The sequence below is a fragment of the Balaenoptera acutorostrata genome, chromosome 12, assembly GCF_949987535.1.
Source record: "Balaenoptera acutorostrata chromosome 12, mBalAcu1.1, whole genome shotgun sequence".
Taxonomy (NCBI): Eukaryota; Metazoa; Chordata; class Mammalia; order Artiodactyla; family Balaenopteridae; genus Balaenoptera; species Balaenoptera acutorostrata.
This window is the reverse complement of record NC_080075.1, coordinates 48,771,953-48,785,175: the sequence shown is the minus strand read 5'-3', so window position 1 is coordinate 48,785,175 and position 13,223 is coordinate 48,771,953. Positions and strand designations below refer to the sequence as shown.

Below are 13,223 nucleotides of genomic sequence, written 5' to 3'. Positions count from 1 at the left end.
TAACTTCGTTGTCTGTCGACCATATATTGCTATTTGTTCCAGGAAACTCCCATCATTCATATCAGTGTTCTTGAAAAGAGCCCTGTATGCATGTATTTTTTCTTCTGGCTGCTTTCAGATACAGGAAAGCTGAAAGAATTTGTTGCCAACAGTCCTGCACTACAAGAAATGCTAAAGGATATATTGATACTTCTGACAGATGGTTCTAAACAGTTATAACCAATTTATTTCAACTACTTCGACCTCATTTAACTAGCTTCTCGTTATTACTACAGTTATTACTTGCTGATTCCACTACAGAACAATCAACACATGACATGGACTGTTGAACACATTCCAGTAAACATGTAGGTAAACAGTGGGAAAAGCTCAAGACATTGCCTCATTACAAATGTGATATATAATTCTCAAGAAGACTGTTAATCTTCAAGGCATGTGTGTTTACATGTACAATTCAGGGACTGGCTGAACTCTTCCCTCAAGCAATTTGAAACCATCAATGGCCTAACCATAGATACTTTAGGTCTTAAAGAGGACGTTTTTCTGCTATAGAATACAAAGGTAAACGGGAGCCCTAAATGCACGCTGTTAGATTAAGTGCTACAGATAGCTAGAGAACCTATTTTCTGTTTAGAATAGAACTACAAAACCAAGAGGCTTTCTTATTCAAGTTTCGAATATAGCACCGAGACATGTGACTCATGCTAAGAAAATTTTAAGGACAAGGCCACAGATAAACCAACCATCCATCTCTAAATGTGAGAGGAACATGTGCACATAATTCCCTATAATAACAAACTTTATTGAGTATTTATTCTGTACCAGAATAAATGGTATGCTAAATGTGTTACACGGAAGATTTGCCTTAATCTTCACAATCACCCTAAAAAGTAAGTTTTATTATCATCTCCACTCTAGATGCAAAAACTGAAGCTTAGTCAAGCTAGTAATTGGTAGAATTGGGATAATAATATCAAACCAAAATCTAACAGTGAATATGATACAGCAAATATGTGAAATATCTCTCCTACATTATAAAAACCAAACACTTCATGAAACAAATTGAGAATTATTTTAAGGCCAGACCTATTTTTCCCAAAGTATATTCCATGGAACACTAGTCCCTGAAAAATGATCTATGTGAAAAAGGCTCCATAATGAAAATATTTGAGAAACACTTTATAATATACACTAGTCCATAAAAGGACAAATACAGGATGAACTTAAATTTTCAACTTATATGGTCAAGTGTTTTTCTTCAACCTCCAGATACCTTTCAGAAGTACCCTTAGAATTAAAGCAATGGATCCAATAGTTAATCTGAAAACAGCCTAATAAAGAGAGTATAAAATGCCCCAAAAGTCTGTAGACACAGGAACAATAGTGTATTTATTGTAAAGTTCATCTTATGTTCCCAAATTTTCCATTCCCCCTTAGGAATTCATAAAACACAACACCATAAGAAAAATTCTTAGAAGCCCTCCAGGAAAGAAATCTAATTACCATTGCTTAACCCTGTGTTTCCCAAACTAAATTAACTAAGGAACCCTTTTAATCCTGTGTATTATCTATTAACAATGTATAGAATGATTATTCTACAAAACACACTTTGGAAAAACCCCACTCTAAATTTCTTCCAATTATCACATTGCCTTGTGTTAGAAAGGACAAGAGCATACTCCTAAAAGGCTTATGAAACTGCCTACTGCTACACTATAAACCCTTTTCCAACAAAACTACCATTTATATGGTGAATAATAAACACAAAATAAACTGGAGGATCATAAAAATTTCTCAGCATGCCCTGAGCTTCTGCAAAGGATATTAAGAAGGTCTCAGATACATGTACAAGCTCCAGAAACTCAAGCAACTTCAGTGCTCTACGATGAGCTTGATTATTATATGTCATTGAGCAAGAAGAGAAGACCCTAAGGCTTAGATAAAACTTTGGTTAAAATGTAAACTACATAAAAAAGAATGAAAAAAAAAAATGTAAACTACATGGACATATGCATGTGTTTCTCTTAACACTTAATACAAATTCTCTTTCAAGCCCTGATGGAGAATCAGAAAAACTCATCAAGTCCTAGAGTAGTCCCTCCTATTTAACATAAATATCAAGAACAAATTGTGACACATTAAGAGATTCCACATTATATAACAGTGAAAATCATAAGACACAGAGAAAGAGGAGAAGTTTAAAAACTAAAAATGCGATGTCTAGACCTTATCTGGAGGCATGTACACTTTCCATCATACTGCTCTTTGAAGTTCAAAAATGTGCACAGAAACAGGCCCAGATAAAAAAGAAGCACAGTAAAAGGAAATTCAACATGTTAACAAGGTTTCTTTTAAACAAATAGAAATGGGCAAATATCTTGAGAATTTTAGTTTCAATTACCCAACAAAATATCCAACCAACTTATTAGCTGAATCATCAAAAGGCCATATAGTGGGGGCTTCCTTGGTGGCACAGTGGTTGAGAATCTGCCTGCCAATGCAGGGGACACAGGTTCGAGCCCTGGTCTGGGAAGATCCCACATGCCGCGGAGCAACTGGGCCCGTGAGCCACAACTACTAAGCCTGCGCGTCTGGAGCCTGTGCTCCACAACAAGAGAGGCCGCAACAGTGAGAGGCCCGCGCACCGCGATGAAGATTGGCCCCCGCTCGCCGCAACTAGAGAAAGCCCTCGCACAGAAACGAAGACCCAGCACAGCCAAACATAAATAAACTAATTAATTAATTAATTAAAAAAAAAAAAAAAAAAGGACTTCTGGTGTTTGGTCCACTGTTTAAAAAAAAAAAAGGCCATATAGTAAGTTTTAGTGAATGGCTTTCAGCCGTCAGCTGAAAATAAAATAAAAACATTAGGTTGTATCAGATGTATCCATGTGTGATATGATGACAAGAATGGACACAATTATTTTTACAAAACTAATGGGATAACAATCATTAGTATCAATTAGAAAGACACAAAATCAGGTCAGTTAAGCCAGGATCTCTTTCTACATTCATATAGAAAAGGCATTAGTATTTGTTCAAATTGTCCTGAAATTTCTCAACTTCCCTCCTCTTCCACCCATTCCAGTTAAAGGAGTCTTTGTCTTCTATTTTCTCATTTGAGTTGAATTACTCAGCTATGCCCTTGAAAGACTGGCTTCATGTCACTAAAGCTGTTAACTTGTTAGCCCCAAAGGACAAAGAATGCTTTTGTACGATGGTGGAGGAGCCAAGACACCTTTCTATCATGCTTTGGAGTGTGAGAAGAGCTAAGGGCCACTGCTTCAAATGGAAGCTTATCCTCTCCAAGGGATACCCAGTAAAAATGTTTCAGAATGCTAATCCTGAGCTAAAAAGTTAAATCAGCTGAATAAAATAATAAAGGGAAAACTTAAAACCCAGAGCCATTATTTATATTTATTATTTTCATCACCTTTTGATATTAATTATACTATTTGTAAAAGTAAATATGTTTACTAGAACATAACAGGAGTACAGTGTAAGGAGGGTCACAAATATTAAAATTCTAGATCTCTGAGAAATACCAGAAAACATACAAATAAGAAAACAAAAGTTTTTGACTCATTAATACCTGGAGTCAGTTTAGTGCTGATTAAATCTTTCTACAACAATCTTACACCAAACTAACATTATTGTAACAACACACCATTGCTATAAAAATGAAATTTCAAAACTTATACCACTAAACTTATCTCATTGTCTATTACCAAATCTCTGAAAATTTGAATATCTAATAATTAATTTTGGAAAATGGAGTCTTCCAAGTTCCCTGGTATCATTACTGTGACTAAAACACAAATTCTTATTCATAATTGGTAAATGTAATATAGGAAATTCAAACATTGTTAAGGAAAAACAGCACAAAAATGTTATTTTTAAATGAAAATTTTAGTCCACTGTCCTTGCTTTTTAAATGGTAATTGTAATTAATTTAATTAATTTTAAGTATGCAACCACAGAGAATCCAAATTTTCAGATGCATACTTAATGAAAGAAATTAAAAATTAATGAATTTTTCAACCTCCATTTTTTCCCCAGGCACTGGCTGTATTACCCTCTGACACACTAAAACAAAACCTACTGGGAGAATGACAGTTTTCTTGCTTGATCAGCTTTACACCGAGGCCCAAAATAATCAAATGATTTTCACATTACATGTACAGTGATGACATGCAAACTAATAGCCAGACGTTAGCTTACATAAACATAATATAGAGACTAAAAATTTAATTGATGCTATTTTCTAGATAAATGGAGGATGGCAAAAATGAATTTCTTCTCCAGAAATGAAGAAGAGAATTAACCTTGATATTTTTCTGTGTGCCAATAATTGTGCAATGTACTATATTTTTATACATGTTAAATGTGAGCATATGTGATTATGATGCTATCATTGCTTAGATTTAGTCCTTTGGGAAATGTTTCCCTGTCAATTAAATTCCCCGCAGAGTAGGTAATAATGGCAAAGATATATCAAAATTAAGTCTACTGCCATGGGCCCAGGCAAACAAAAAGTCAACTGGAAAGACTAGGAGAATGTACCCTCATAAAACAGATGTTCTGACGTTTTGGCTTTTTTCCTTTAGACTAACAAATAGTGTTTTCCAGTGACTTTTCTTACTGAAAACCTACCTTACTAACTAAAAATACATTTGGTCCAATTACAAGTTCCCACATGAAAGAAAATATCTGACAAGCCCTTTTAAAGCCACCAAAACAGATTTTAGTTTTGCTCTATAGGGCCATTTTACAGAGCAAAATTGCCAAGAGTAGCAAAAAACAAAGTTTGTTAGCGCATGTCTGTGACCAAAGACCACCATACGCCACACTGTTGCTTCTTTAGTTTTAGTTTTCCGCAGTTTGATTATTGGTGAGCACGCTTTTCTTTGGGTTTATCCTATTTTGGTTTACTGAGCTTCTTAAATCTATAAAACTTACGTCTTTATCCAATGTTGGGAAGTTTTCGTCCATTATCAGTTCACAACCTGTTTCTCCTCCCTTCTGGACCCTAATGACATGAATGTCAACCCCAGCCATACTGTCTCTCAGGTCCCTGAGGCTCTGTTCCTTTTTGTCCCCCAAGTCGCCGTCTTCTCTGTTCTTCTGTTTGGATAATTTATATTGGTCTATCTTGAAGTTGACTCTTTCCTCTCAATTCCATTCTGCTATGGAGCTCATATAGTTAATTTTTCATTTCAGATTTTATATTTCTCAGTTTTAAAGAGTCCATTTGGCTCTAGTTTTTACTTCTCAGCTGAAAATATCTACCTTTCCATTTATTTCAAGTGTGTTTACTTCATTAAGCACCATTATAATAGCTGTTTTCAATTATTTAATATTTCCAACATCTAGATCATCTCAGGGTTGACATCTGTTAATTGTCTTTTCTCTCTAAAATTGGTCATATTTTCTGGTTCTTCATATGTCAAGTCATTTTAGACTGTATCCTGGACATTACGAATAGTAATGCTGTGTGTAAACTCTAGGCCTGGGTCCTGTTATAATCTATTGAATATAATACTGATTGTGTCTGTTTATTTTAGCAGGCATATAACCTAGTTAGGTTTAGACTACAATTTCTTTTTCACCTCTACAGACTGCTGGTTCATTTCTCAAACCTTTGCTATGCTGCTTTGGGTCTGGCCCCATGAAATGTACCATTCAGGGGCCTGAGACTTGGGCAATAGTTCAGATCTTGTTTTCAACGTCTGTTCTGTGCATTCAAAGCTTGGATGGGCTCTGGACATATGCAGGTTTGTACGCAGAATTAAGAGAACCCCTTTCTCCAGCTCTCTCTTCTCCAGGATTCCCCTCATACCCTCTGTTCCACAGGGTTCTATTTACCTGATTTCTCAGGCCAGAAAAACATTAATTTTAAGGTGTTTCGGGGTTAACAGGGGTACTGCTATGGTTTAATACGTTTAATTTAAACTACACTTATAAGATGATGAGGCATGAGCTTAGCTGCTGTGACCAGGACCAAAAATATTCCTCCAAAAGTAAGATGAAGACTAAAACAGATTATTGTTATATTGGACACATAGACATACCACTATACAAAACTACACAAAACCATTACATTCTGATCAAATAAAAAAATGTTCAGGGACTTCCCTGGTGGTGCAGTGGTTAAGAATCAGCCTGCCAATGCAGGGGACACAGGTTCGATCCCTGGTCCGGGAAGATCCCACATGCTGTGGAGCAACTAAGCCCGTGTGCCACAACTACTGAGCCTGCGCTCTAGAGCCTGTGAGCCACAACTACTGAGCCCACGTGCCACAACCACTGAAGCCCGTGCACCTAAAGCCTGTGCTCCGCAACAAGAGAAGCCACCGCAATGAGAAGCCCGCACACCTCAACAAAGAGTAGCCCCCGCTCGCCACAGCTAGAGAAAGCCCGCACACTGCAACGAAGACCCAAGGCAGCCAAAAATAAATAAATTTATTTAAAAAAATATTCAATTCTGATCTAATAATAAAATACAATGGAGATAGATATGTACAGAGAAAGGCAAATGAATCAACTAAAGTCATCAGTACAGCCCTAGTGAGGTAAACTAAAATAATTAGGGCTCCTCTGTTTACAAAGACAAAACCTAAGGAGGTATACCATGAAATCATGAAAGTTATGCATAGAGTGGATCCCAGATACTCAGATTAACCAAAACCCCAAATACTCAGAGTACAGTATATACGTAGAAGCTTAAATTCAGAACAAATGAAATGAACTACTATTTTACATAGCAAATGTTACAAGATGGTAGAGACTGAAAAGCTTAGCAAATAAGTTTTTGATAAATGTTTAAATTAAGTCATAGCTAGCAATCCATAATGCTGAATTCAGGAAAGCCAATGAAATTTGAGGTAAGCCTGCAACCTCTTTTGCGTCATTAAAAACAACAGCAACTACCTGCACAACTTAATCCATTATTGCATGGACCATAGATTTTACTCAATATGGCTTTTCTTACACATAGCCTTATTCTTGCCATCTATTGTAAAACCTTAGGAGTCTTAGAGACAAGTCTTGGCCAGAATCTAATCAATAATCTATCAGTAATTCTTCATTTATTCTACTCACAGCATCATGGCAGATCAGCAAAAGAAATATTTTAAAAAATTTTAAACTTAGTGTGACCTACAGAAATAAACGTTACATACCAAATACATTAAAAATGCAAGAATATCTAGAAAACTAAAGTTTTATTTTACGTTCATAACAAGTCTTGTAAATATAAATTTCAAATGATAAATAGCCTGACACACGGTCAATATCATACTTGACAAAGATATTTTTAACTCTTTTTTATCTTTTTGCCCCCCAGCTTTACTGAGGTATAAATGATAAATAAGATTGTAAGATAGTTAAAGTATATAATGTGGTGATTTGACATACGTACACATTGTGAAAACATTCATCACCTCAAATATTTACCTCTTTTTTTTTAAGAGCATTTAAAGTTGTACTCTTAGCAAATTTCAATTATATAATACAGTGTTATCAACTACAGTCACCACATTATACATTAAATCTTCAGCCCTTATTCATTGTGTAACTTAAAGTTTGTTTTAATTCTTAAATTGTTTTGAAGACCAAGGATATCAGAGAATTTCTGCATTTACTTTAATATATTGAAAGTATGCTCTAAAACTGCTACACCAAAAATATAATCCAGAGCCAAAGAGAGAAGGAAAAAAATCTGACATCATCACCTCATTTTTATTATAGTTTGACTGAACAAGGTGCATCACAGAAGGCTTTTGTCTTTGTCTGTTTTTTGTTTTTAAGTTACAAATTTAGCTCTAAGACATATTGTTTCACAAAAGAAAGTCATTTGGAAATACATCTCCATATAGCAAAAAAGAATAAAAATACAGAAAATATACATACTCCTTTTGGAAAGCCATACACACCGGAGAACGGAATCCGAAGACGAGGCACATCTGGGCATCTGGGCAGTAGCCAGACTGCAGCAACATTTCTAGGCACTCTTCACGCCCTCCAAACACTGCTGAGTACACAGGACTCACTTTGTTTGGCCCAGTGTCACAGATTCGGTTAGTAAGTGGTATTAACAAGTCCAAGATTCTGCAAATACACAAATTCAGGGGTATATAATGCTTTTATATGTACATAAGTGTAGACATTTCTACAGCACATATTTTGAGTCACTCATTGATAGATTTTAAAAAGCCTTTCTGTCTTCAGTGTACTTTCTATCTACAGTAAATTATTACAAGCTACATACTCCGAAATGTTATGCTCATTACTGTTGCTTAATAGAAAGATCCTTAAACGTATCTGAAGCAGAGCTAAATAACGTTCCCATAAAAGTAAACAGATAACACACAGTCCTTTATTTTTCACGAATTATTTACCTTCCCACCAACAACCACCTTCCTCCCCAAAATTCAAATTTTATATTAGATATTTTAGGGTCTAATAAATTTTTTAAAACTTCATTATACTAGATATAAACTTGTTATCAAGAAAACAAGTTATTTTCCTTCATAAAGTAGCAACCAAAGTTTTATTTTTCTAATCAGTAAGAATTTTTTAAGATGGTGACATGAAATGAATAGTATTTTCATCAGGAAGAAGTCAGAAATTCTGCTAAAATATTGTATTCTCAGAAAAGAAGATGAGCTCTTTAAATATTAAGGCAGATTTATTTAAAAATTAAGAATAAATTAAGAATTTATAACATTCTTTCTCTTTGCTACTTTTCCTTAGGTAAGGTAGGACTAAGATAATATTTAAGGGGAACTTATATTTTACCATGAAGGAAATCGTCAGTGACAAACAGAATTCTCAAAATTGAGAACAAATGAGGACAAATTCTCAAGAGGGTTTTGGTATCAATTTAAAGCTCAGAGTATAACTGTACCTAAGATTTACGATGAAATAAACAATCAACAGTTAAGAAAAACATCAAATTTTTAAACCTAAGTACTTTGTTAAAATAAAGAATCTGTTTAGTGTCTCTTATATATAATAAATGTGCTAAATTTTTTAAAATGAGTTGGAAAAATTATACTCTTCAACATGGCACAAACATGATTACAAATATCTTTAAGGAAATAGTAAAATACCATGCCACCTAGTGGCATAATAACCCAATTACAGCATCTGTTTTCCTACTATGTATACATACTAAAGACAAGACCATTTCACTATTAGTTTTTAAATTAAATAATACTAACAAGAGCTATAAAAATTATTATTGTAGTAGTATGACTCTAAAAACTTTAAATATATATTTTAAAAAACTGTTTGGTACCAATCTATGTTAAGATAGGCTGCCATATTCTCACAGGTATAACCAGGTTTAATAATTTCTGAGATTCCTGGAACCCCCAATTTCAGGGAGTTCCAACTTTCGTTAAGTCTCTCTCTCTTCAGACAATACCAAAAATTTCATTGGAATTTCTGGCTAAGGAAGAAGAGTAATAGAAGCAGGGGAAAGTACCGAGTTGAATTTGAAATAAGACAAAGAGAAGTCCAGTCAAAGGGTTCAAGATGTGAAGGACTACCCAGTCCACACAAGAGAGATCACAAACTCAAAACCTTCCGGGGTTCAAGATATGGAGGACTACCCAGTCCACACAAGAGAGATCACAAACTCAAAACCTTCCTGGGGTCAAGGAGGTAACAAAAATAAGCTGAATAAAGCCATCAGATCAATACCTAAAGATGCCTGGGACAAAACTGGAAAGGAGTGGGAGAGTACAGCCACAGCTTAAGAAGTCAGAGAGAAGACTTAACACCCTGAGAAAGCCCCTGGGGCCACTCTGCCTCACACTAGGAAAGGGCAAGACTACGAGTTGCTGGGAATGCAAGGGGGACAAATGTGGGGGTGGATCTAGTCACCCAGCAGATCAGTAGAAAAGGGAATACCAAGGGTTATGCCTGGAGGTAAAGGGTCTGGCCCAGAAGATCTATTTCTATTACCTTTGAATTATGAGACCATTTTTATTTTCCATTTTTAACACTTACTTTGTATGGCCCATTTGTGCAGCTGCATGAATAGGTAACTGCCAATTGTCCTCATTACAGTAAAGATCAGGATCTGCCCCACTGGAAAGCAAAAGCTCCACACATTCTGTGTGGCCCTCTTGAGCAGCAATGAACAAGGGAGTAGCTTTGTCCAAGGCTTGACAATTGACATTTGCACCTAAAATAAACATTTAACATATAGCCTCCTTAATGCAAATAATAGTAATAATAATTAACAAAAATTTCAAAGCAGCTGCCTTAAAAGGGTTTCACAGTACAATAGCTTTTCTTCCTTAGTGGATACTGTTGTTAAAACATATTAATTTTCATAACTTATTGGTAATCATTTACATTGTTTTTACTTTTATGTCAGCATGAAAACAAGTTATTAATATTTTAGAATTCATTTTTAAGCTAAAATAAGAATCTTATTCAATGAAGGATTCATTTCATTCCAACAAGCACTCTGAGGGTCCAGGTAAGCAATCATTTAAAAAAGGAAAAATGCAAACCATCAAATATGGATAACTTTTCTGATCATTACTGAAAGGATAAGAAAAAAATCTAAATTATGAGACTCTACAGATGCCACTAATTGATTCAGGCTAAGATTTGTGAAAAAAAATTCCAGTAGATATGATATACATGGGGGCTATGCCTTTAAACTAATGTTGACTATACTCTTCATTATATCACTTTTCTTCATGACCAGTGCATGATAAACAGAGCCCACATTAAAAGGAAAAAGGTCTATTTAAATGGGTTTCTAAGCTGATCTTTTTAAGCATAAATCTAATCAATTATTTAGACACAAATGTATAAAGATGTGAAAAAGTTTAGTGACCTCAATTTTTGTGAAGGTTTCAAAAATAGCAGACTTCCTCAAACTTTTCTCATTGACAAATAATGTGTTAAGTATGCCAAGTATGGTGTTAATACATGACCACGAGAATTTTTAAATTTCTGGAATACAGCTCAGTGAAAAATCATCATCATCAAGGGGGGGAAAGACTACTTTTTTATTTAAAAGGGTGTTCCATAAATATACCTTGAATAAACCAAAGCCCTGAAATGGGTAAAAACAATGCAAAACACAAACGGTAACTTAGAGTTTATGGAACTGTCAGAAATTCCAACTGGATATTCAACATGTCTAGATACACAGAATATTCTTGACTTGTACAAGGTGGCTTCACCTACTGTCAGCCTCAGAAAGAAATGAACACTATAACTGAGAAAAGACTAAGTCAAAAAAGAAACCTACTTAACTTTCTCTTTTAAGCAATGTTTTGTTTTGATTGACAATTTCAACGTATAAGAAAGAATAAGGAACTAGTCCCTGTAAGATTACAGGTAGAAAAGTTGGGAAAATGAGAGATAATTCACTGAAAGGAAAGTCATTTTAAAGAGTTAGAAACATGTATAGTTACCTTATAAACATACCTACATACCTTTTCAACTTGCTATATTCATAACTATTCAGAGAGGAGAAGAAAAAAAAATAAGAACAAAGAAAAACAAAACAGGTGCTTAGTGTTCCAGGAGACAGGCTCAGCATGAGGAGTCATTAAGCTGCAGTTTAACCATTTCATTCTAAATATTAGCTACACACTAATAACTGGAACTTACGGACTGGAAGTCACAAAATACATCACGACAGTCCTTGGGAAGGTACAACATAGAAGAAGGAAGATGAGAAATCACAAGTCCTGGATCCAAGTCCTGATTCTGCCAGGGAATACTTCCTAGATCTTTGGCAAGGCACTTAAATGCTCAGAGCCTGGGATTCTTTTTTTAATTAATTAATTAATTAATTAATTAATTAGGCTGTGTCAGGTCTTAGTTGCGGCATGCAGGTTCTTCTCTAGTTGTGGCATGTGGGCTCCAGAGCACACAGGCTCAGTAGTTGCAGCATGCAGCCTCTCTAGTTGTGGTGTACGGGCTCTAGAGTGCACAGGCTCAGCAGTTGTGGCACACGGGCCCAGATGCCCCGTGGCATGTGGGATCCTAGCTCCTTGACCAGGGATCGAACCCACGTCCCCTGCATTAGAAGGCGGATTCCTAACCACTGGACCACCAGGAGTGTCCCCAAGCCTGGGATTCTTAATACAAAAAAAAAAAAAAAAAAGCTTGAACAAATGATTTGGGGGATTCTCTCAACTTTAAACTTTGTTTTGGTAATTTATTAAAAGTTTAGGTATTACAGAAGATATGTGAAAAGTCTAAGTGTTAAAAAAAATTGCGTGGTGGCAAATCTTGTGTATTTCCCATCTGCTCTTGACTACCCATGCTTCGTCAGGTTAGCAGTGTGAGTGCACACACAGTGTCTGGAAGAACTGAAAAGCTCTTACATAACAAAAGTTTCTGGTCACAGAAATGTCACACAGAGTAAGAATGCCACCTCAACACCATCCTCTCCGACAATGCTGAATGTGTAATGGTTGTCACTGAGAAACCTTTAACAGGCTTCTGTTGTTATTTATTAACATAATAAAATGTAAACATGCTTTGAAATAAACCCATTTAAATATCACACAATTGATCAAAACATACAACTCAAAGGGTTAATATACAAAATAACTATCTAAAAAATTAATTAAGCCTATACTAGTCTTGTACCCTAGAAAGCTGGAATTGCTCAGGTCCCTATAATAAAGAACAGCACCATCATTCAACTTGCCAATAAACCTGCTTTAATGATAGATCATTATGGTCCTACTCAGATAAATTAGTAGTTGCGCATTGTATTATGTTAGTAATAAGAGACTTAGTAACGAGGCTTATAAATGAACTTGTATGTACTCTTATTTACCACTAACATAAGACCATAAATTCCAGAACCTAATTTATATCTGGTCAAGAATTACTCTTCCAAGAAGATACAAAGTTAAAACTCATGATCTTAACAGTGTAAAGACGAATGGATTAGTCTTACCCGATGATATAAGTATGCTCAAGCTTTCTAGCTTGCCATATTGAGCAGCCACAAATAAAGGTGTGATCCCAAAGTCATCCTGGCATTCCTTGTTCGCTCCTTTTTTAAGAAGCAATTTTATGATCTCAGCATTTTCCTAAGGCACAGATTCATATTTTAAATAAGAGAAAACAAAGAAAATAGAAGATATCTTTTTCATTGTTGTGTGTATGTTTTTTATCCTCACTAAAGGAAAAAAGTGTATTGGTGGATGGGAAGAAAGTGTTAAACA

General features: G+C 35.2%; 1 protein-coding gene across 3 annotated transcripts in view; it reads right to left on the bottom strand.

Annotated features, from left to right (window-relative positions):
- The window catches only part of ASB3 (ankyrin repeat and SOCS box containing 3), a 92,389-nt gene that overhangs the window by 22,969 nt on the left and 56,197 nt on the right, over positions 1-13,223 (bottom strand). For all 3 annotated transcript variants that reach the window (XM_007190029.2, XM_057558625.1, XM_057558624.1), the window contains exons 5-7: positions 12,953-13,088; positions 10,018-10,195; positions 7,912-8,109 (exon numbers count right to left, since the gene is read on the bottom strand). In XM_007190029.2, the coding sequence (XP_007190091.1) occupies positions 7,912-8,109; positions 10,018-10,195; positions 12,953-13,088 (512 nt within the window). The remainder of the gene's footprint in view (positions 1-7,911; positions 8,110-10,017; positions 10,196-12,952; positions 13,089-13,223) is intronic.